This window comes from Sus scrofa, chromosome 16 (genome assembly GCF_054392235.1).
Source record: "Sus scrofa isolate SSC_HxYL_T2T_F1_AM1 chromosome 16, Sscrofa_HxYL_maternal_Yorkshire_Landrace_v2.0, whole genome shotgun sequence".
NCBI classification, from domain to species: domain Eukaryota; kingdom Metazoa; phylum Chordata; class Mammalia; order Artiodactyla; family Suidae; genus Sus; species Sus scrofa.
The window spans coordinates 64,992,266-65,016,823 of NC_139398.1; the positions used below are offsets into that span (position 1 = coordinate 64,992,266).

A 24,558-nucleotide genomic window follows, 5' to 3' on the forward strand; every position below is an offset into this window, starting at 1 on the left:
TTCTGGCCTACACCACAGCCACAGCAACACTAGATCCGAGCTGCGTCTGCAACCTACACCACAGCTCACAGCAATGCTGGATCCTTAACCCACTAAGCGGGGGTCAGGGATTGAACCTGCATCCTCTGGATACTAGCAGGATTCATTAACCACTGAGCCAGGGCAGGAACTCCTGGGGAAAAATTTTGGCTGCAAAGGACTGGATAACCCTACCCTCAAGAAGGGTTAATTATTTAGAATCCAACTTTTATCTGTGTGTTAAAGTTGCAATTTGGCACACGTCTTTTGGACTGTTTTAGATACATCTCCATTCATTAAAACACTAATTAGTATATACAGTTCTGACCCTGCAAAAGTAGAATGAGTAAAGTAGTACTTTTGAAAAAGGAAACTATATTTCATTGTGCTCAGGGGCCAGCATTCCTTGGTGGCTACGCAGGACCAAGGAAGAGAAGGTGCAATCACGTCATTTATTCACTCCCATTCAGCTTTATTCAATATGTTATTCAACACTACAGACTGAAATTGGAGGCCTTGCCCTCAAAGAGCTTAAAGTCTAGCAGTTAGACGCACACTGCTGTAAACAAAAGGGACTGGGCTGATTGATACCAGTTTGGTTTTGACGTTCCTCGACGGGTGTGACAACCCTTCTTGGCTTCCATCCCACACCTCTTATGCAGTCCCGTATCCTTCCTTCCCGGGATTTCCTCCCCAAGGGAGAGATCTTTTAGGATACTGATGGACTGCCAGGAGATGGAGGCACTGCCAGGCTGGCAGCCACTGAAGCCAGTAACAGTTGCCACTTGGACAAAAGGACATGATACTTTCTTTAATGAAATAAGACACTTTCCAAGTGTGAAATCAAGAGGAAACATCTCCAATTGTTTCCCACTAACTGTATCTGCCCCAACTGGGGGCAGGGGAATGAAGTGCTGCCCCAACTTAAACATCAGACCTGGGTAAGACAGAGGTTGAGGCCATGCTGGGGCTCCGGAAGAGAATGCCGAGAGCCGAATGGTTAATCTGGTCAGAGGTGACGAGTGAGGAAGGGAGACTCGAGCGAGCATTAGGGAACTGCCATTCTTACTGTTGTCTGTGCTGTAACAATAAGAGAAACCTCACTAAATAATAGGGGAAGGAGTTCCCACTGTGGTGCGGTGGAAATGAGAATTTGACTAGTATCCATGAGGATGTGGGTTCGATTCCTGGCCTCCCTCAGCAGGCCAGGGATCCAGCGTTGATGTGAGCTGTGGTACAGGTTGCAGACACGGCTTGGACCTCACATTGCTGTGGCTGTGGTGTAGGCTGGCAGCTGTAGCTCCGACTGGACCCCGAGAACTTCCCTATGCTGCAGGTGTGGGTCTAAAAAGCAAAAAAAAAAAAAGAAAAAAAATAATAAGGGAAAAAACCCCTCAGAAATAAGCACATAAGACTCCGGATATAAATTTGCTTATTAGATATATTTTCCTCATTATTAGCTTATACAAACTGTTTGGGTTCCTCTTTCTTAACTTCTATTCTCTATCTCTTTTGGAGAAGCCCCTTGTTTGTGTGAGGGGGTGGCAGTTAGCGTCCAGCATTCACAGGTATCCTTCTAGACAACTACCAAGCACTAGACGCAGAGAAGCATATATAAGAAGATGCAAAGTCTCTTCTTCTGTTTATCTAAGATATACTTTCAGACCTACCTTTTTTTCTTTTTACAGCTGCACCTGTGGCATATGGAAGTTACTGGGCCAGGGGTTCAATTAGAGCTGCAGCTGAGGCCTACGCCACAGCCACAGCCACACCAGGTCTGAGTGGAATCTGCGACCTACGCCTTGGCTTGAGGCAATGCCGGATCCTTAATCCACTGAGCAAGGCCAGGAATCAAACCCATGTCCTCACGGAGACTACGTTGGGTCCTTAATCCACTGAACCACAATGGGAACTCCTGATCTACTTTTTTAAAAACACTCTTCTTCCTTCTGAGATTCCATCTCTTCCCTGATGACTGACTCCATGATGTCGTCTCTAGAAGAGGCTCCCTATACCCAGAGTGGCCTTCCTTCAAAGATCTGAAAACTAGAGCTGAAAACTCTATAACAAGATAATATTTTAACAGAAAATAAACATATTGTGCCTCAGGTGGTGATGAACCAGGTGGGCTTCTGAGTCTTAAACTGACCTGGGGTTTCAATGCTTCATCTTTGCTTATGACCTGTGTGTCTGAACAGATTATTAGTCTCTGTAGGTTAGTTTCCTCATCTACAAAAAGAGGATAACAATAGTGCTTTTAAACTCACAATGCCCTAATGTGGAGAAGACACAACAGCACATGTAAAGTCCTTACCACAGTAAGTGCCGCAGTATTCTTGTAAATGATGACAACACATAGTACACAGGCTTCATTTCTTTCTCTAGTCTAACAGCTGGTAAGCTCATACATGGGGAGCTATGGCCTGAGAAAGGGGAGGAGGTAAAGCTGGGGTGTGTGTGGTGTAGAACAATGCCACTGCCTTCTAAAGCGTAATTCGAAGCAAGGTCAACACTGTACTTTTGACCACTTTCCTTCTTTTCCTTCAAAAGAGAACTGGTTGGAGTTCCCGTCGTGGCGCAGTGGTTAACGAATCCGACTAGGAACCATGAGGTTGCGGGTTCGGTCCCTGCCCTTGCTCAGTGGGTTAACGATCCAGCGTTGTCGTGAGCTGTGGTGTAGGTTGCAGACGCGGCTCGGATCCCACGTTGCTGTGGCTCTGGCGTAGGCCGGTGGCTACAGCTCCGATTCGACCCCTAGGCTGGGAACCTCCATATGCCGCAGGAGCGGCCCAAAGAAATAGCAAAAAGACAAAAAAAAAAAAAACAAACTAAAAAAAGAGAACTGGTTGCTGGAGGTCACAGTGTGGTTCTTGGGCCCACAACCTACCAGTTGTCTGTACCCTCAAAAGAGTATTGAAAAAGGGGCGGGGGGGGGGCAAGGGATAAGATACACTATAGCAGTATCTTGTACTAAGAAAAACTAACAGCATGAACGATGCTGCTTCCTGGTTTATAAAGCAATCCATTGCATTGATTTACCTTCTCTTTTTCCCTTTTAATCTCTAAAATTTTAAAGTGAATTTGATATTTAGCTGACAGCCTTGTAGGTTGAATGTCTTCATTCATCATCAGAACAGTTATGGGAAGAGGACCGCAAGCTTGCTGACACTCCTTTACTACAGGTCACTCAACCCACTCTGTCTCTGTGCGAACCAGCCGAGGCCCCTGGATAGAAATGGTTTGGGACAGAAGTGAAGCTGTGAAGACTGGAAAGGGACATAATAGTTCCCTTTAAAGGTTGAAAAAGATTAAAACAATGCAGCATTGATAAGAATGTGGGCAATTAAGAAAACTGTTGGGAGGGAGTTCCTGTTGTGTCTCAATAGAAACCAATCTGACTAGTATCCATGAGGATGCAGGTTCGATCCCTGGCCTCGCTCAGTGGGTTAAGGATCCGGTGTTGCTGTGAGCTATGGTATGGTTCCTAGCTTGGTTGCCTAGGAACCTCCATATGCCACAAGCACGGCCCTAGAAAGACCGCCCCCCCCCCCGCCGCCCCGCGCGCAAGGAAATTGTTGGGAATGTGAATTAGTATAACCATTCAGAGGGCAATTTGGTAAAACCTTATTAAAAATATTAAAAATGTGTAAATTCACTTTTGAGAACACATTCTAATTCCAAGTGCTCCCTGCCGTATCTACCTGCCCAGCAGCATCTGTGCCAATACGCAGTCTTCTATAAAAGCCAGTCCCTCAGTATGTTGAACTACCTCCCATCTCCTTTTACATGCTTACAAACAGCACAGCACTTTCCCCCTTCCTCTCCCATGCAATCTTTTTTATTTTTTAAACACAAAACCTTCTCTTGGCCCTACATCCCTTCATCCCTTCCTGATACTACTCCCCTCTGTAACAAAATTCCTTAAAAAGAATTGTCTGTCTTCACTGTCTTCATTTCTCCTCTGATTCTCTTTTACATCCCTCCACTGGGAGTGTGCTCTTTTCAAGGTTCCCAGTGACGTCTCTGTCCCGAAGTGCGATGGTCGGCTCTTAGTCCTCGCCTTGCTTGATTCATTAGCAGCCTGTCTTCCGAGACATCCACTCTTCTGATCTTCTCTCATTTCCATGTTTTCTCATTCTCTCCTTCGTTGGTTCTTCCTCTTCCCCCTTTCCTTCCAACCTAGAGTGCCCCAGCGCGCAAATCTAAATCTTCTATATTTAAATTCGCACCCCATCCTAGTGATTTCATCTAGTTTTGCAGCCTTACATACCATATAAGAGTCAATGACAATTTGTTTCTCTGGACCAGACCTGTTCCACATCTTCGACTTGCGCATTCAACTCCATATTCAAGACCTCCGCTTGAGGGACTGACCAACATCTCCAGCTCAACACAACCAAAATGGAACAACTGATCCCCTTCGCACCCCGCTCAGCCTTATGCATCTCAGTTAATGTTAACTCTGTCCTTCCACTTGTTTATGCCGAAATTCCTTGACTACATTATTTCTCTCATGCCATATATCCAATCCATCAAGACATTCGATTTGCTTTACCTTTAAAATATATCCAGATCCAACCACTTCTCACCACTCCTACTGCCATCCCTTCGTCAAAGCCAGTATCATCCAATCATGTCAGTCCTCTGCTCAAAACATTCTAGGGTCCCTCTCTTGCACTTGGAGTTAAAGTCAAAGGCCTGATAATGGCTTACCGGATGTGACACTACATGACACTGCTCATTATTACTCTCTTCGGTGCACTCTGTTCTAGTTACTGACGTCCTTGCTGTTTTTCCAACATGCCAGACACACTCCTGCCTCAGGACCCTAAAACTTGGTGTTCCTTCAGCCTGAAATACTCTTCCCTAAGATAGCCGCATGACTAATTCCCTCATTTACTGCAAGTCTTTGCTCAAATGTCATCTTCTCAAGGAGGCCTGACTTGATCACATGATAGTACAACATGGTTCCCAACCCCTGGTACTTCTTTTTCTTTTCGTCTTTTTAGGGCTACACCCGTGGCATATGGAGGTTCCCAGGCTAGTGGCCCAATAGGAACTGTAGCCACCGGCCTACACCACAGCCACAGCAACGCAGGATCCGAGCCGCATCTGCAACCTACACCACAGCTCACAGCAATGCCGGATCCTTAACCCGCTGCGTGAGGCCAGGGATCGAACCCGCATCCTCATGGATGCTAGTCGGGTTCACTAACTGCTGAGCCACGACGGGAAATCCCTGGTACTTCTAATGCCTTGATCTTGCTTTGCTTGCTTTCTTTTTTTTCATACCACTTATTACCTTTTAACATACTAAATAATTTCTTTTTCAGTTTTGCTCAGGGAAATGTCCAATGAGTCTGGAACAGCACCTGCTGCTCTCAATATATATTTGTTGAATAAATGAAGCTCACAAAGCTGAATGTACAAAGCTGCTTACTGAAACACAGTGCATGAGAGTGAAAAGTCACATGTGTATGAAAATTACATCTACCAAAAGCTAAGTAATTAAATAGATTATAGTATAACCATAAAATGGAATACTTTGCAGCTATTTAAAATGATATGGTAGGAGTTCCCGTTGTGGCTCAGTGGTTAACAAACTCAACTAATATCCATAGGATGTAGGACTGATCCCTGGCCTTGCTCAGTGGGTTAAGGATCCGGCATCGCTGTGAGCTATGGTGTAGGTCGCAGATGCAGCCTGGAGCCCCGGTTGCTGTGGCTGTGGTGTAGGCAGGCAGCTGTAGCTCCAATTCAACTCCTAGCTTGGGAACCGCCATATGCCATGGGTGTGGCCCTAAAAAGACAAAAAATAAATAAATAAAGAATGATATGGTAGGAAAAAATTGTGAAAAACCAAAGGAAAAAAAGAGACAAAGATCTGTATATATTAATATGAAGCAACAGCCAATGATAAAAGTAAAAACAGAAAATTACAGATTAGCAAGTATACTATAACAGAAATTTTGGAATAATATATGCATATGTACACATAAAACAAGTATGAAAGAGCACACACTGAACTGTTAAGGATGGTTGTCTCTGAGTGATGAGATAATCAGGAATTTTCACTTTTTACTCTTTATTCTGAAATCCTTCCGTTTACTAACAGACCATGGTAGTGCTTTATATTTATATGCTTTTATAAAAGCCACTGCCTGCTTGAAATGCCCTCCCCAAACGTCTGGGCTCTCCTAGCACTGGGCGTGCTTCCTAAGCATAGAAGGGGGCACAACGCACTGTAACACTTCCTTTACTTGTCTGAATCTACTACTGCTGGACCCAACTGAGGGAAGAGCAGTAAGATTCTTTCTGTGTGCCTTATTTCTCTTTCTGGCCCTTGTAACTCTCACTGTATCAGACACACAGCAGATGCTCAGTAAACGTTAGCTGCATGGATGAAAGAATCCACTGAACTCGAAGCCCTTGTTTGGCGATCCCCTGCACTTACTCATTTAATAGCTTTTAGCTTTTTTTTTTTTTTTTTTTTTTTTTTGCGTGCAGAAGGGGCCAAGTCCCAACATGTGTGGAATTCCCTGTGAAACGTATTCCTCACAGCCTGCGATCCTTAAGGTGCTGAGCATTTCACTGCCTCCCCAGGATTTTTATGACTCACTCTACTGCTTTGTTCTATGCCTCTGGCCAGGTTTCTGGAAGAATCAAACGCTATATCCATGGTTCCTGGATGATCTGTTTTTCAGAACTGTTATTTCCTGGCAATATTTTATTAAGTCCTTAGTTATTTTAAAACCAACACACTCTTCAACTGTCTTTTTGAATCACTTAAACATAAATCATAATCCTTCATTCTTAAAATGCTTCTAATGGTACATGCCAGTACTTTTTCAGCTTTTTCATTAAAAAAATTTTTTTAAAGAGGTGACCCCTCCTACAAATAAATCTAGTGTAACTGTATATAACTGGGTGGTTCCTGTCAAAGTGGCAGTATGGTCCCCTCCTCTCCCCTTCTCTGGAGGGTCTCTGTGCTACTTTCAAGATCTCTAGGGCTCTGCAAAACCCAGGTGGAAAACCACTGGTCTGCTTTCTAGGTCACAGGACATGCCAGTGGTTTGTATATCACTTTACAAACTCAGTTTAAGCATATTAAATCATACCTTAAAGGTACCTGAAGCATATACTGTTCAAAAGAATCCTGATGTAAATTCTTAGATAGAGTGAATAACTAGAGTTGTTCTATCCATTTTTAAAGTTTAGATTTTTCATACATTGAACTTTCTTAAATTAGATACGTGAGGGAGGAATAGAAGAAGGGCCATTTTTGCCAGTCTTATGAAAACAATCACTATTTCTCCCTTCTGTGCACTCTTCAACCAACAGATGTCACTAAAGATACCATTACCCAGAGGCAAAAGGGAAGAAAAGATTAGACAAATGGAAATTGAGCACAAAAAACATCCAGTTCTTAAAACTCAGAAGTAGGTTTCTGAAGTAATAACATTTATTACACTGCATGCAACATTTTAACCAAAAATTTAAGAAAGAAATTTCTTTTATTAAGTTGCTCAGGCTGAATGGATCATAGCACTAAATTTTGAAATACATGTTCTTGAAGCAATTTAAAACTCATTAGAAATAATAGGCTTGGGCTAGTAGAAAATGTGGTAAAATCTAATCCTCATCCAAATGCTACCTGGGCTGTACAAACAGGAAATTGTTTTGTGCTACTGTGGCTAACCTCATCGCTGACCCTGAGCTGTAACTGCGAGAGCAGCTGAGAGCTGAAGCAAAATTAAAAACTTACATCAAAGTAGATCATGACAGAATGTAGATAAATAAAACAGCATATCAAAAGTATTATTTTCCTGCCAGTCTCATTGAGCAGCGCAGTGGAGGTAGCCCACAAAATATATAACAAGTCAGGTGCATTTGGGAAGGAGTCCTTCCCCCTCTGCACTGCCCCGATCCGTGACTACACAGACGCTGCCCATGGGAGGTGAGCAGAGAAGAAACCCAGGGAGGACGGGAACAGAAGGGCTGGCAGGATGTTCTGGCCTCTTTCCTCTGCAGGCTTTAACTTCCTTCACCTTGGCTTACCCCAGAAATAAAGAATGCCGGCCCTTCTGTACCCTCCTAGTCATTCTTTCCCTCATCTTCCAGACTCCTGGATGGGAACCACACTGTCTCCCTTCGATGCGCATATGAGAATCTCCAGAGGTCAAAGCATGGATAATGAAACATTATGGAAGGCAAGGACAGACAAAATCAGCTTGGCTGACTGGAGCCAGCACGAGACTCAGTGAAGGCGGAAAAGGATTTTTCGATCACTCTGTGTAAAGTGCATGTGTCAAAGGCGACCAAGTTGAGGGGCATTTTTCCATCGAATCTTCATTTCCCTTAAGTTTTAGGATAGAAATAACCAAACTTGGAGTTCCTGTTGTGGCACAGCGGAAACGAATCCAACTAGGAACCACGAGGTTGCAGGTTCGATCCCTGGCCTCGCTCAGTGGGTTAAGGATCCACCGTTGATGTGAGCTGTGGTGTCGGTCGCAGACACAGCTCAGATCTGGCGTTGCTGTGGCTGTGGTGTAGGCTGGCAGCTGTAGCTCCGATTCGACCCCTAGCCTTGGAACCTCCATATGCCACGGGTGTGGCCCTAAAAAGACCCCCCCCAAAAAAAAAGAAAGAAAAAAAGAAATAACCATACTTTGCCTCATCAAAAATACCCAAGGTAGGGTATTCCTTTGTGGTGCAGGGGGTTAAGGATCAGGCATTGTTACCACAGTGGCCCAGGTTGCTGCTGTGGTGTGAGTTCAATCCCTGGCCCTGTGAACTTCTACGGGCTGCAGGAGCAGTCAAAACAAAACAAAACACCCAAGGTACAATCTTCATGTGGCAACTCCCAAGCGGCAGAAAGGAATATGGAAAGACTATTGTCTGAAGTTATACAGACTTTGAATGAAATTGCAATTCGACTATTTGGTAGCTATGCGATATTTGGCAAATCTATGAACTTCGATTTCTTCATAACTTATCACAATAGCTAACTGGTCTAAGGGTTTTCCACCAACTATGTAACTGAATCCCCACACCACCTTATGAAGTAGGTATTATTTTCACTGTTTTAACAAGAAACTGAAGCAAGTGAGGCTAAGCAACCTAACCAAGGCCAAATGATTGTGAGTGGCAGATAATAATACTTCCAAGGATTCAAGGGGCTAATGTATGATAAATGGTCTAGAATAGGAAGAGGCAAGTAAGAACTGATTAAAAAATGGAAACTACCATTTCTGTCGTCCAAACTAGGAACGGAGCCTTACCCTAATCTCCTAGTCTTTTTTTCAGAGTAAGATAACTCCTTACTGGCTTTTCTTCTCAAGAACATTTTGAAGGTTTTCTCTTTTCTGCTCTGCCTCTTCTCTTTTCTTCCTCTTCCTCCAGTGTAACCCCCACACAGCGATCTTTCTCAACTTTTGCTACAATGCTTTTGTGCATATCAAACCACCTGATAGAGAACGGAGTAGCTTTTGAAGCCCATAGATTTGGCATTGTTCTGAGGTTCCTTTCGGTGTTACCTGCTGGACATACATTCTGTCCTACACTGGAGATTCAGTGCTACTGGAAGAGGAAGAAGCTGTTGCTCTTATGAGCCCTCCTGCAATAGTGAGTAAGCCTCAGAGAAGCTGGATCCAGAAAAAGAGGAAGAAAAGATACAACTGTGGTTGATAACAGGAATCTAACGCTTGTATATTTAAAGGTCTATTGACTACTAAGAAATTATCTTATACACACATTATTTCATAGTGGGAAATATTATTTCTTTTTTAAAAGTGAGGAAATAGATGCTTAATACTTGTTACAGGCAGAAGGAAGCAGGAAGGTATGGTCTGAGCAGGAGGCATCCCTGAACAAAGACGTGATGTGGTCGGTGAACCCAATCAAGTGGCTCTGAGTAAGAGAAGCCTGGGGTCAAGGAGGCTTCTTGTTCACCGAGGACCTAATCCACCCTGCACCCTGTGCCAAGCCCTGTACCCAGAGGAGCTCAAATAACCACCTCTAATCCCAGCCAGACAGGTAGCTCAGAAGCTATTTGTTATTTCTAATTTTATATATGAGAAAACTAGCACAAAGAGGTGTAGTATCTTATCGGAAAGTCATGGAGTCGATAGGGGCTGATGCTAAGACTGTTTTGGGACTATCTTAAAAAGGGTTTATTTTTACCTTTGGGGGAAAAAAAAGCATTTCTAGTTTATCTGATTCTAGCGTGTCCATTTTCAACAGAGGCAAAAGTGGTGGCAATACAGTTGTTGGTACTGATGAAAATCAGAGCTCAAGTCTACTGTCTTAAAAAGCTGCCTTCTGTAGTTTCAAACTATATCATTTCAAACTCTAAAAAACCAAATGCACAATTAAAACTCATCATTTTTAATCAGAGGTCTACAATGCACACAGAATAGAGTCCCAGAATGTTTTGAGTTGAAGTAAAAATGACTTAAAACAATGATTTTTCTGCCTTTTTTTTTTAATAATAGACTTTTACTTTTAAAAAGGTAACACACTTTTAATGGCTGTTCCTACACACACACACACACACTCTCTCTCTCTCTCTCTCTTTCTCTCTCTCTTGAAGTTTTACAAAGTTTTGTAAAATCTGTTTCTAGGTGCTCAAAAGTAAGTATGAGAATCACGGGCAATTTTTGAGGCCAAACATAGACGTGGCTGTTGATTTGGGAAAGTAAGAACAGGCAAAAAAGAAGAGGGCAAAGAAAAAGAGGACACAGGAAACCTCTCCCAAGGAGAAGGGCAGTGCAAAGAGCCCAGCTTGCAGTCAGTAACTAACAATCAGTGTCTGGCAAACCAACAGAGGATTCTAATCTACTGTATCATGTTCTTATTACCTGGCTACATAAAGGTCTTGGAGAGTTGAGAATTTCATTGAGGAAGCTGTCAGAACTGGCAAGTGTTAGTGTGTAGGGTTGCTATAAGGCTCAATGCCAACTACAAACCACAAATTTTCCCCATAATTGAACAGGACAGTCTTTACTACAGAACTCTGATTCTAGGGGAACAGGGCTCCCAGATTGCCTATAATAAAATATTTATTGCCCTTTCCACGTTATTTTTCCAAAATTCAATGTTGGTGACATGGTGGTTTAAGCATTCTTTGACCCAACAATGACCAAACTCCCTGACGTAACCTCTAGCAATTTTCAATATGCTGTAACTTTTCAATATTCTGTCTGCAGCATATTCCCTTTGCCTACTGACACTGCAATTTTATCCAAAAGAAATTCACCCAGTTGGTCATACATGATATGTAGTTAAAGGCGTGCTGCTTACTCCTCGTGATGCCAATGTGATGGCTACCTGGCTTTTGCACCCCATCACCCATTTCACAAACTCATACAGATGTGAGAGTTCAGAAGAACAAAATCACTAACATCTTTCTTTCCTCCAAAGAGATAAAAGTTATATTGCAGAGACAAATACAGAAAAGGATACTCACCATAAGTGCAAATCATTTTACTAGCTTCTCTGAAGAGGAGAATTCCGTTAGGAGATGATACATCAAAATTCAAACGCTGGGATCTAAGAAATACAGCAAAATTTAGACTATATGTGCAGATAAGAAACCAAGTATCGGCTTAAAATACTCAGAATTTTCATTTCTTAGAAGTAGCAACAGTAAAATTATACCTTTTCTAAAGTGCCATTCCATTAAGTAAGTGTTGATAAAATGTGTGTGCTAATTTTCTCACTCTAAAGATACTAGAACAATTGAGTTATTTTCATTTATTTGCTGATTCAAAGACTTCATTTTTTATCTGCCCAAACAGTATTCTGACATCCTATATCATGGATCTCTTACCCTCCTCTCCTTTCATCCAAAGCGGTGGATAGATAATAATAAAAAACCCCAAGTATGTATGCATAAGTTTTTATAGATACAGAGATTTACATTTGGGTTCTCCCATAGTGCCTAATACACATCTTTAAAACAAATTATAAAATCACAGACAGGAAATCTAGGTACCTTTCAGATTGTTCATATGCATAATGAATCATTTGGCACTGCAAGCGTATTTCAACACATTAACTTATATACAGACTATAGTCTCCATTGCACATAGCTCAAGAAAAGAGACTCAAACCGCAGAAGTTCTAAACAAGAACAATTCTACCTTCCTAGCTCCTGACAGCTGGTGGGGGGGGGATTAGTATGAAAAGGATAAAGGGACATGCCATCCTGACAAAATATTTGCTTTTTTTAACATTACTTTGGCTTTAGTTGGTTCTAATATGCTTTGTTGCGGTGCTTTTAAGAAATAATGTATATTTTAAAAAGGATTAGCAAAAAGATGAAATAGGTCACAGGCAAAGAAATATCAAAAAGTAAAGATATCTGCTAAAGTCATTTTGCTAGGAATAGAAATGCTTTCTCCTTAATGCTTTAGAATAAGTGCAATTATAACTTATTAGAAATGTTATTAAAAATATTTTGATTGTTGGCATACAATTCCTGATTTAAGAAATGTTTACACATAATTCACATTAGGTTCTAGAGAAATATAGACAAGTTGACATTTTCTGAGATTATAAATATTTACCACGTAGTTCTTAGGATGATTGTGCTGGATATGAATTATCTACCTATGGCAGATACAAAATACTCTGCAATATACAATGTAATGATTTCTTTCCTTTAGTGTTAACTGTTGTATCAGTAATATGCCATATTAATTATCTGTCTGAAAAAAATTATAATAAAAACTAAATTTACAATATAAAATACATATAGCTACCTTTTCTTCAGTATTTAAGGTACCTAGAGAACAGTTTCAAGAAAACTAACAGCTTTCAAAGGAATAATACTCACGTTTGTTTGCCAGGTCTTTTCCACCTCTTGTTTTAAAAATTTTAAATTATTGCTGTGAAAAACTCGGCACCAGAGATTAAATTAGAGCTGCAATCCATACTCCTTCCCTGTCCGGGTATCTCCCTTCCAACACGCAGTTTACAAAGAGGAACTGATGAAACAGCATGGCTAAGTGACAGGTAATTTGGTGCTCAGCCATGTACATAATGACATATTTTAAAGAGGTAAAACCAATTGGCTTATTGCTGTTTTCCTCTTTTGGCCATACCTTTGTTAATGTTTACATACAGAGAATTTGAATCTCTGCTCGCCTATGCAAATGATCAGGTCAATGAGGCCATTTCTGAGAAGTACTGTGGTTGCTATTTAAATAACAATCGTGAGTGCCCAAATCATCCACATTTGTGCATCTTGGCAGAGAGGACGAAGGATAACTTAGACGTCAAAGTAGGGACCATCCCCAGGGCTTCTGAGACAAGGTACGTGTTGTTCCAAGAATTGCTCTGGGACTCAGTTTCCTTATCCATGAAATGAAGCATCTCAACTCAGAGACCTCTAAACTCCTTTGCTCCGCTACAGAATTGCAGTGAAGTAATTAAACAGTTAAAACGGTTGCCCTTCTTCCATTTTGTGCTTTTGAATATTTTAAATAATGGGGGCTATAGTCTTCTGATTTTTTTCCCCACTCCTCATAGACCCCATATATATATACACATAAGCATACTATATTCTTTCTCTCCAAAGGTCTCAACCTTATATCTCTAACGCTATGGCCTTCCATGATTATCTTAAGTTTCAGTTCCTGGGTTCTTGCTAAGCCTTACATATACATACACCGGGAAGGGAAGTCTGACCTCCGAAGCCAAATAGCAGATGACTTTATCACGTGTCTATCATCCCTCTTACCTGTTTTGCATCAGTTCTGCCATAAGTTTTAAGATGGGAGTTGTACATGCTGGCTCTCCATACCACTGCTCAATAGCCCTCTGAAGAATGGGAAGATATGTTGGGTACCTTTTTTAAAGTCTGTTAAAGAATTTAAGGGTCAAAAGAAATAAAAATTGATGCCACTTAAAAAGAAATAAAAAGGAGGAGTTCCCGTTGTGGTGCAGTGGTTAACGAATCCGACTAGGAACCATGAGGTTGCGGGTTCGATCCCTGGCTTTGCTCAGTGGGTTAAGGATCCAGCACTGTCGTGAGCTGTGGCGTAGGTCGCAGACGTGGCCCGGATCCTGTATTGCTGTGGCTCTGGTTTAGGCTGGCAGCTATAGCTCCGATTCGACCCCTAGCCTGGGAACCTCCATGTGATGCGGGTGTGGCCCTAGAAAAGACAAAAAAGACGCACACACAAAAGAAATAAAAAGGAATCCACATTTGTTCTATGTTTAGCATACAACGCTGATTATTATAAACTGTTCTCCCTGACCTGCACAGCTGTATTTTCGGGGGTGGGGGGGAGAGAGGCTACAAATGACTTGCTCTTATTTGTAACATGTCCCACACATTATATTGCTTTATTATTAGCATACTCTGTAAATAAAAGACATACTTTTCAAGTATCATGTAAGTAACATATTTCAAGAATTATGGCATGAAAAGATCACGATTTTCTTCTCTGCTCTTAGAATAAATCTCAAGTTCCTTAGCCTGGCAAACGAGGTCCTTAAGGTCTGGCTCCTGCCTACCTCCAGTCTCATCTCGTGGTACTCCTGCCTTATCTGCCATTCTTAATTCTCTGCAAGTCCACTGATGCCAACTCTGTCTGGTCTCCATTCCTCTGCATGCTGCCTTTTCTAACATATTCCTAACTGTATTTCAACATCTAGCTCAAGTTTTACTTCCGTCAGGATGGTGACACTTTCTCTTTTGTGTCAAAAGGCATCAATCTCTTCTTCACCTAAGTTCAACGAGCACTTGGACCACGTGTCTCCTATACCCAACTGTATTAGGGTTGGCTGCTTGTGTTACCCGTCTCCCCCATTAGACAGTGAGTTTTTAAAGGGCAAAGACCTGTGTTCCCTACTGTGTCCCTGCTAATTCCTACTGCCCCTCCTATTTCAATATAGGTGTCATTATTGCAAGAAGCTTCCCTCATACCACCCCCACTCCCCACAACTAACTGTGTCCCCTGTGTATGGCTCTGGTACCCTGTGCTAGTGCTACAACAGCTCCTTATCTCTGTTATATACTTTTCGAGGGCAGGGCCTTGGTAGTTATTGCATGCATGGACCTGGCACAAAGTAGATTTCAATATGTGCGAGTGAGGTTTTAGTTGGATGAAAACGAAAAGTATAAAATAAATGAACTTGATTATTAACTCTTTTTTGGATACTGCCAGATAACTTTCTGTTTTACTTTTTTTCTATGGACTAGAAAATCTGTTATTTTTGACAGATGATAGATACTATGTGCTATGTACTATGCTAGGGCCTAGGGCTCCAGAAATAAGTGGAGACATGGCTTTTTTTCTTGGAAAATTCAGGCTCAAGCCTGAATACATAATAGTAAGGCCGAGGACCCAAACTCTGAAGCAGTGCCAGAAGAGCACAGGTGAGAAAACATTCCACCAACAGATCCGAGCACACGCTCAGAGATCCTGAGTGAGAAAGCAACTGGAAGATTCATCGGGAGACTGAAAAGACCCCAATCTCAGAATCCAAGAATGACACCCGCACACAGAAGCCCCTTTGCGAGGCCTTCGAAAGGCATGTGGACCATCATATTTTTCAGAGCACACTGAAGTCACTATGGGATAAGGCCGGGGGATATGAGGAGATGCTCCCTTTTCTGTGTGGAATGAGAGTGGTGGCAATTCTAATATGCTTCTGACAGAGGTGACTGCCACAGAGAAAATGAGTGATTATTGGAAAGCAGAGTAGAGGTCTACCAGGCAGGGAGGTTAAAAGGGCTTTGGAGTGAGAGTGCCAGGCTCGGATTACAGGGTGAGATTCAGAGTCCACTCCAGCAGTTTAATTTTCCAGTGGGCTTGGGAGGACTGGGTATATGCGGATAGGAGGAAGACAATGGGCACCCTTAGCAGGAGTGGCACAGATCTAATCGCTTTCACCTAGATCTCCTCAATGAATCCTTAAGGTATACACCAGATAAATGAAAAAATAAAAACATTAATATGGTATTGCCTTATAAGACGCTAACTATGAAAAATCAAAAAGTATGATGTTTGCTTCTTGACAACATCCATTCATCTATTTATCCATCTATCCATCCATCTATCCAGTAGTTATTAGTATGTATTATGTGCTGGACCCCAAGAAAACAGAAATGAGTAACAACATAATTCTATCCTTCTGAGATTTCACAGTAGGGAAAGCATTATAATATACTAGAAGGCAACAAGAGTTTCTGTTAAAACTGTTAGGAGCTAGGAGTGTGAGATTGTGGTTCCAGAACAGGAATAGTCTGTCAGCTTAGAGCTTATTTTAAAGGTATTCTTTGAATGTGCAATATCCATTTGTTTTCTTTCTTTCCCTTTTTTTTTTTAGGACCACACCTGCAGCATATGGAGGTTCCCAGGCTTAGAGGGTGAATCAGAGCCTCAGCTGCCAGCCACAGCCACAGCCACAACGCCAGATCTAGAGCCGTGTCTGCAAGCAACGCTGCAGCTCATGGCAATGCTGGATCCTTACTCCACTGAGCGCAGCCTGGGATTGAATCCCTACCCTCATGGATACTAGTTGGGTTCGTTACTCTTAGCCACAATGGGAACTCCTGAATGTGCTGTCTATATCTCTGTTTATGGAGGCAAATGCTTCAGGGAAGCCTTCTCTCTCTCTGGCAAATGCCTATCCATCTTTCATCACCTCACTCAACTTTTACTTCCCCAGGAAGCCGCCTACTTTTTGCCCAAAACATCAATTACTTCCTCTTAAAGGTTCATATATACATGCATCTTTGTCGCAATACATTGACTGTTTATTAGTTATTTGTTGTAGCTATGAGATTATGCACTTTCAAGGAGCAATCCATTTATTTGGATTCTTATTAAAAGCAATTGTTTTATTCATTCCTCATGCCTAGCACAATGCACTCAAGAAAATTCTGTTGTACAGCAATTTTTCAGGTTTACTTTCTTCCCTATTTCAATTGGATTCCTTTGCTTTGTTCCATATCAGGGAAAGGAAGTAACAACAGCGTGGGGGGGGGTGTATTTACTTAGTGCCAGACACTGTACTAGGCCCTCTCTATATGTACTTCACTCATGCTTACAACACGCCTGTGAGACAAGTATTATTAGCCCCGTTTTATGGTGGAGAAAACTGTGATTCTGGGACATCAAGTCCCAAACCCCACAGGTTATTAAGTGATGAAACCAGGACTGGAATCTAAGACTGTCCTATTCCAAAGTTTGTTTTTTTCTGCATCTCCTGGTCTTGCCTCATCTATGTATAATGTGTTTATGCATCTTAGTCAACAGCACTGACTACATGATTGAAAAAGTATACTCAAAGATCAGAATCATGACAATTAAAAGCATGAGTATTGAGGAAATAGAATCATACACATTCTTTTATATATTTTTTCAACTTCCCTCTGGATTTTTGATATTTCAGTCTAAGTATGATCTTGGAAAAGTTTAAACAAGGTGACTAAATGCACTGGGAGGTAAGGTGTTTTTATATTGTTGCACTCTCACTATGGGGCAAACAAGTATCAATGATCCTTCTTAAACTCTCTAGTAGTGGAACAGCTTGTCAACATGGTTTCTGTGTAGTTTCAGGCAATTTAGGTTTGCTAGGACAGAGGGATAACCAACGCAGTTTATGTAGCAGTTAATGCAGTCAATGTTTATAGAAATGTTTTTGAATTAAATAGCTAACCACTAAAATAGCATTTTATCAAATAATCGCCATAAATAAAACGCATTTTGACTTTATGATGACATGTGCTCTTATAGGACGTTTACTCTGCATGCTAAGGACTGTATGGCAAATTAAAGAACACACATTTATGTGGATAAAAGGCAAATAAACTTTCCCCAGCAGTAATGGGAGAATCATCACTGACGGCTTGACATATCAATATTTCAGGAAGAATAAATGACTTTCATATCCATGTTTTTTTAATCATATACTTACTCATTTTTACATTACTAGAATACTTTGGAAAGAATCTGTACTTTATCACCTGAGACTGCTTAAAGTATTTCGAAATATTTTAATAAAGCTTTTTGAATTATCAAATAATGTAACTTTTAAACAAATTTTACTATTATTATAAATATTTGCTCTTCATCCCTTGCCCAAAGGAAAACTATAAATCTTGTCTCAACTGAATGAACACCATTTATCATATTCATTTTGTTGTCAATATGATTATGAAAAGCCTTTGGCCTTTTCCCAAGGAAGCTGATTTGCTACTGAAACTCAATTATTATAAGCAAGGCGGGTACCAAGCCATCCCGTTTGGCAATCTAACACAACTTCCTGCATAAGTGACACTTTGCCCTCCGCCCCTGACCCTAATAACATCAATGTCGATGGTCAAATGGAGGAGACAGTGGCTTCTGGTCCAAAACAAAACAGTAAGTCCCAAAGCTTTCGGTTTGCTACTTTCTGCCATCTGCTGGGCAAAAGTTTCATTTCAGATAGGTGCCAAAAAGGAGGAGCTACGTGAGGAAACGGAAAACACAGGCAATTAAAAACTCACATTACAATGTGTTCTACACATCTTCCGCAGTATCAGTTATGGAAGATATTTCTGTTGTTTAATGCCAAGCGGCAAGTTCTGACCTTAACTCCTTGGTTAAGATTGTTGATGAGGAAAACATGAAGTGTTAATTGCTGGACATCCTAGACTTACAGCTTGGTTTCAAGACCACCATCAAATTTAAAGTGCCCAAACTAGGTTTTTAAAATTTCCAAGTAAATGAAAGCTTTTACTTTGTGAGCTTCTTTTTCATGTTTAGAGAAATGAAAAGGGTCATATGTAATTCGTTTATTCTTCATAGAAGAGAACTGTATGACTTCCTATGTTAAAATCTACAGTCTCTGTACATACACTTTGTATGCTGATATAAAGACATACATGATTCCTCAATGGCATGGAAAATTCTCATCTCTAACCCTTCTATGGGCACATACATCTGATGAAGGTTTTAACAGTGAGTAAAAATGTAAGCCAGTGTAAAATTTGTATTAAACAATTTCTTTAATGTGCAGAGTTCTCTCTGAAACATGCCTAGATTCTGTGAGAAATCTTTTTGGCCATCACTGGTCCACCAGTAGCTAAAGATTGCCTTTAAGAAGCTTCTCTGCGATTTAACTTATAAGGGAAGTTTGATAAGAAGGGTTTGAAAAGAGCAACTGAGAAATAATGTAACTTGAAAAATAAAATAGCTTTAAGGTTACTATCGAATTTTTCTTATGTGCTCTGATGAAACCATACATGAAACCATGTATAAAGGTATGAAAACATGTTACGTTTCTGTGACTTGCATAAGTTACCACTTTCTGTTTGGCTCAAAGAGGATTCCTACGATATTGTTAAAACAATATTCTTAGCAGCCTTTTACGACTACCGATTATGTTCCAGATGTTATACAAAGTGCATTACCGATTTCAGTGGTTACAATAAGCCCTAATACTGTATGTCTCTCTTTTTTTTTTTTAAATAAAGAAACTCAGAAAGCTGAAAGACTTGCCAAAGTTTACACAGCAAATAGAGAGCTAGGAATTCAAGCCTGGTCTGCTTGACACAAAATCCGTGTTCTTTTTACCCTTATGTGATGAGGCATTTCTGTGGGGGGATGTTTGTTTGTTTATTTATTTTGCTGTCTGTTCTAAGCCTTGGCAAAGGTAAATTCAAATTTTATATCAAATGAAAAATCCTGACCATTTTATTTCCCCCCTTTCCTGTCCATTAATATTTCCATGATGATGAAAAACTATAGCATGATGAATTAAGCTTCAAAGAGATAAAGTGACCTCAGCTCTGCTAATTGAGATAGAGTAGAAATCCACATCTCCTTGAAAATGCCAAATGGTAGGATTCATTGATCCTGAGCTAAAGCTGTTAGCCCAATTATCCCGGCAACCCCAACATAAACAATCGTTTGGGGATGTGATTTTTAAGTTGTCGATATTTAATGGCACCAAAAAAGTGACCTCTCTGAGCTGGGTCTCCAAATGCTGTGCTCAGTTATCCGTACTGCTGCCACTGTGCTGTAATTTTTAGCTGATTACACATTAGTTCATTTAGCTTTGTTTCCTCTTCCCTACTGTGCCATACTATTAAACGAAAGCCAGGGGCCTGGCATCCCTCTGTGCACAGAGCTGGTATTGTCACAGTGTAATAAGGATACATCCAGTCAAACAGCATGGTGTAGCTGGTCTTTGTGTTCAGTGCAAAGGCAATCCCTCGAAGATCTCTTGCCAGCCCGATCAACATACGCTGTCAGTGGGAAAGAGACACAGTAATTGATTTTCACGTTAGCACAGAGCAGATGGAGTAATAATCAGGCAATAATGACCACATATCTGATTTTGATTCATTAGCTAAAATGTCTCGCTCAGACCCCTTTCTATAGAAAATCAGAGACTTTTAAAGCCAACAGACCATCAAATCTGCTGACCAACTCTACTCTGCTGCTTAGAAACTGAGACAATTCCAATAGCTTAGAAACATTTAGATTCTTAACATACATTTTGTTTCCGAATAGTGCCAAAAAAGAGGGCTGATACTTCTCCAAAACAGGAATGTATAGGATCTAGACATTACTTAATAATAACACGTCTTAACCACACTGGCTTGCAAGAAATCAGTCTCCACTACGTAATTTGGAGTCTAATCTGAAAGCACATTGGTGTTTAAAGATCCCGAAGGGATATGTGTAGCAACTTAGGAGGACAAAATAAAACCGGCCAGGTGACCTCTGGGGACTGTGACACCCTCACAATGGCGCTCACATTACCCAAGCCAGGGAAAGATATAAGGAAAAGAACTCTTAAATATCTGATATCAGAAGATGTGAACTGAAACTCAGCTTTACTTCTTAACTGTAAGACTTAAGGCAAAGCAATTTATCAGTCTCAGTTTTCTCATCTATAAAAAGGTCTAACAATGCCTCTCTCACAGAGGCACTGCCAGGAATAAATTTAATAAATGTATGCAAAAGTGCCTAACAAGAGCCTGATACACATGTAAGTGTTCTCTAAATATTTAGTTTCAGGGACAAAAGCAAAACAAAAACTTGACTCTTAAAAGAGATCTGATTTGTACTCTGGACTCTTAATTAAGCCGTCCTTAGGATGATGCTTGGGAAGAGAAAAAGAAAACCCATGAACAGATGCTAGAATGCTACAACAACGAGTACAAATAAACATAATTGCAAAACAAGGGGGTAGGATAACTGAGATATGCAACTGTGATTTCTGAAGAAATATTTCAGTGGAAATATTCTGCCAGAAAATGGTCTCTGAACTTTTTTTTTTTTTTTAAATCACCTTTGGTAATGAACATCTCTTTAGGAAGGCACTTAAGTAACATTAAGGTCTTGGAAGTGAATCTTGACCCTTAACTTAATGACTAAAACACATTTCAAAGTAGGAAACAGTTTATCTGTCACAAGTTTCTGTAATTTTTGATCCCTTCCCCTCATCCCCCCTCCTCCATACCTCACACCTAAAAGGTGACCCCATATAACTGGAAATTGCTTATAAGAGCATTCATTTTCGGTACTGCCTAACAGCTTACAGAAGGAGGGTAATTTGAATGTCTGTCTGTAAATCCTGAATTTTTGCTTCTGCTTCTTTAAATAACTTACTCTTGTTCCTTTCATAGTCTCACCCGTCCTTGTTTTTCTATAATCGTCTAGTCTCCCTGTAGTTCTCTCATGTGACTGCTATTTTTTAAAACCATTTTGCCTTTCATGGAACCTATTTTCACCACCTGGAACCTGTACCCCTCTTTCTCAGTTTTCCACATTTCTTGCAGCTTCCAGAACAAAATATGTCTGCTAAGAAGTCTTCTTTGAACATTTCTACTTTGACCAATTCACTTTGCAGTCTTTCTCTTAAAGAAGCCTTTTCTGTTCTATACGTACGATCGACACTTACAGGTTACAACAGTCGTAAGTTTTTTACGTATACACAAGTGTACCCACCATTCAACATTAGTCAATAGGACCAGCGAATCTGACTTTCTGTCTAGTGCAAAGGGCTCTTAAAATATTTTACACTATTTTTATTATACAAAAGGTTTATATTTATTTTAGCACAAATTTTTTTTACTTAAAAGATGCCAAGTTAATAGAAGGGCTCTATCTGACTCAATTCTAGGAATTATATCAATGTTTAATTTTAGAATGTCACTACAGAGAAAGCACATGACAATAACTCAATATGTTTTCAATAGATTCGACTGAGCAAGAAGATAGAGTGTTAATGTAAGAAGCAGATTTCTTACGCTCAAACAATCATCTCAAAGCAGCAAGAGGACCATGCTAATCTACACGGACGCTCGACACTCAGGGCTCCTCAAAGCACACAAGTTCTGGTATGAGACAAGGAAGACTGTGAACTAGGAACTCAACCAGGCTACCAGACAATCTCCGAGAGCGAGAGGTGATCGGACTGAAATTTAGGGGAGGAGGAGCCACAACTTCTAATCTCATTTAAAATAGTGCAAAGAGGTTTATTTCAGAAGTTGCCTTTCTGATGGATGGGAGAAGTCAGAGAGGCTCCTGTATTTTAAGGGAGGCTATTTTGGGGAGTGGGATAGGTCTGGGGTATCTAATCCTAAGGATTCTTTTTTTTTTTTTTTTTTTTTTTTGGATAGTTCAAGGAGAAAGCGCTCAGGGCTCCAGTCTCCTGCATGGCGAATGGCTGTCTGTGTGCCAAGTGTGAGATGGATAGGCTGGGAAACAGCTGAAATGCAGCTCCTTCCACCCTGACCCCCAAAACAGGGTTTCTAATGGAAAGTCTGACAGACCCTTTACTGTAGTGGCACTACTGGGGGCAGCTATAATATTATCCTCATAATTCTACTATATAATAACAACAAAGAAAAAGAAGGTGAAGGGTCATTGTGCTTTGTCTTTAGAATTAAGATGGCTGTCTTCATCCTTACAGCATACTCTTAATTCTGGAGACACATCTTAATAACCTCTAAATAGTTCCAACAAAAGAGCCGTGTCAGAGGAATGAGCAGGCCCCAAGGTGTTTCAACTGGAGTGTTTTCATCTGCCTTTATTGCTCTATCCCTCTCCAGAATTAAGGCAATAACCTGTGATAAATTATTCAGGAACTGCTACAGGGATCAAAGCAAAATCATTCTGTTAAAGTGCTGTTTGCAACATTTGGCACTTAGTGCGAAAACTTTTAATGTGCACATGCTGAAAATCTAGGATTTTAAATAATTTAACATTGTGGAGTTTTTACGAAGGGACTAAAGATAGCAGGTTCCTATTTAACTGCTCCTCTTCCTCCGAGAAGTTTTCATTCATTTTCCTTAAAACCGATGACGTCATGGCCAAATCAAAAATGATGCATGGGGAGTCGGAGTACTGGACTACATTTTACTGTGTATACAATTATAGGGGGGAAAGCATATTCTGTGAACTAACGCTTTAGAGCCAGGTTTTGTCACAGCAATTTCTTTCCTTTCCCCTCTACTTTGAAAAGAAAAACCCAAGACAAAAATTCAATGTTCTCTTCAATTTTATTAGGACTAAGTAAGAAAACAAAGCTATAAATTTAAGAGTTTTCCAGCATTTCCTCCCTTCACAGGCATATTTCAATTTGGCAACATAGGTCCTTAATGCTTCTGTTCATCTTGAAATCCGCATTTGAAAAATATCTATAAATAGGGAGTTAGAAAATCCTGGTAAGGGTTGCAAATTAAATGAATTTGGCAGTCCTGAGGCATTTTCATAGAGATATTTTAACGGCATCACCTCCTGTGGATTGGAATACTAAATACTTTATTGAAGAACAAAACAGAACTGTTTTTATCTCCAGTACTTGCAAAATGAAGTACCTGAAAGCACTTTTGCATGTATTATTTATTCATCATGATAGAAAAATAGCCTTAACCTAATAAATTACATTTAAAAGCATTTAGTGCAAAAGTTTTGTTTATGATAAAGCAACAGATTTAGTTCTTTATCGGTAGCTTAAAGCACCAAGTTTTCTTTATACAAATTAGACAGATGGTGCTTACAGTAGAATTTACTAAAGGTCTGTCACAACAAATGCAGCCAAGCTGCATATTTAATCACTGCAGAATCTTGTCTACCTGCAGCTGCCAACTGCTAATCCAATTTCCCTGATAAATGTGGCAAGAGACACGATCAGCAATAAAGAGCATCTAACTCCATTTTCCTGCAGGGCGTCTTTTGATGAACATTTAGGACGGAAGCACGGAGTGCACTGTGTGGCCTTGGTTCGTGGCAGCTGCATGCATTCTGAGGCACAGTTCTCAGGTTACTCACTTAATTCTGCCACTATCATTACGTTGCTATTGATCTCAGTAGCTGTTGCCTACACAGCATTACTCTAGATGAAGCTGAATCAGGCAGTTATCATGCATCAAACTTGCTCAAAAGCCTGGAGATTTCCCCTTAATTACTTGTGATTTTATTTGCAAATACCGTTAAAGTGTAATCAAGCAGTCACTTTCCAGGGTCGTTAAGAACTTGCTGGTTTAGGGATATATCACTGGAACTCCATTAAAAATGACTCTAG

At 40.5% G+C, this 24,558-nt stretch overlaps 1 protein-coding gene across 4 annotated transcripts in view; it reads right to left on the minus strand.

The window, feature by feature from the left end:
• RANBP17 (RAN binding protein 17) overlaps nt 1–24,558 on the minus strand; it is a 324,083-nt gene that overhangs the window by 47,903 nt on the left and 251,622 nt on the right. For all 4 annotated transcript variants that reach the window (XM_085001775.1, XM_021076682.2, XM_021076681.2 and 1 more), the window contains 3 exons: nt 20,178–20,266; nt 13,763–13,870; nt 11,486–11,568 (listed from right to left, as the gene is read on the minus strand). In XM_085001775.1, coding sequence (XP_084857901.1) covers nt 11,486–11,568; nt 13,763–13,870; nt 20,178–20,266 — 280 coding nt within the window. The remainder of the gene's footprint in view (nt 1–11,485; nt 11,569–13,762; nt 13,871–20,177; nt 20,267–24,558) is intronic.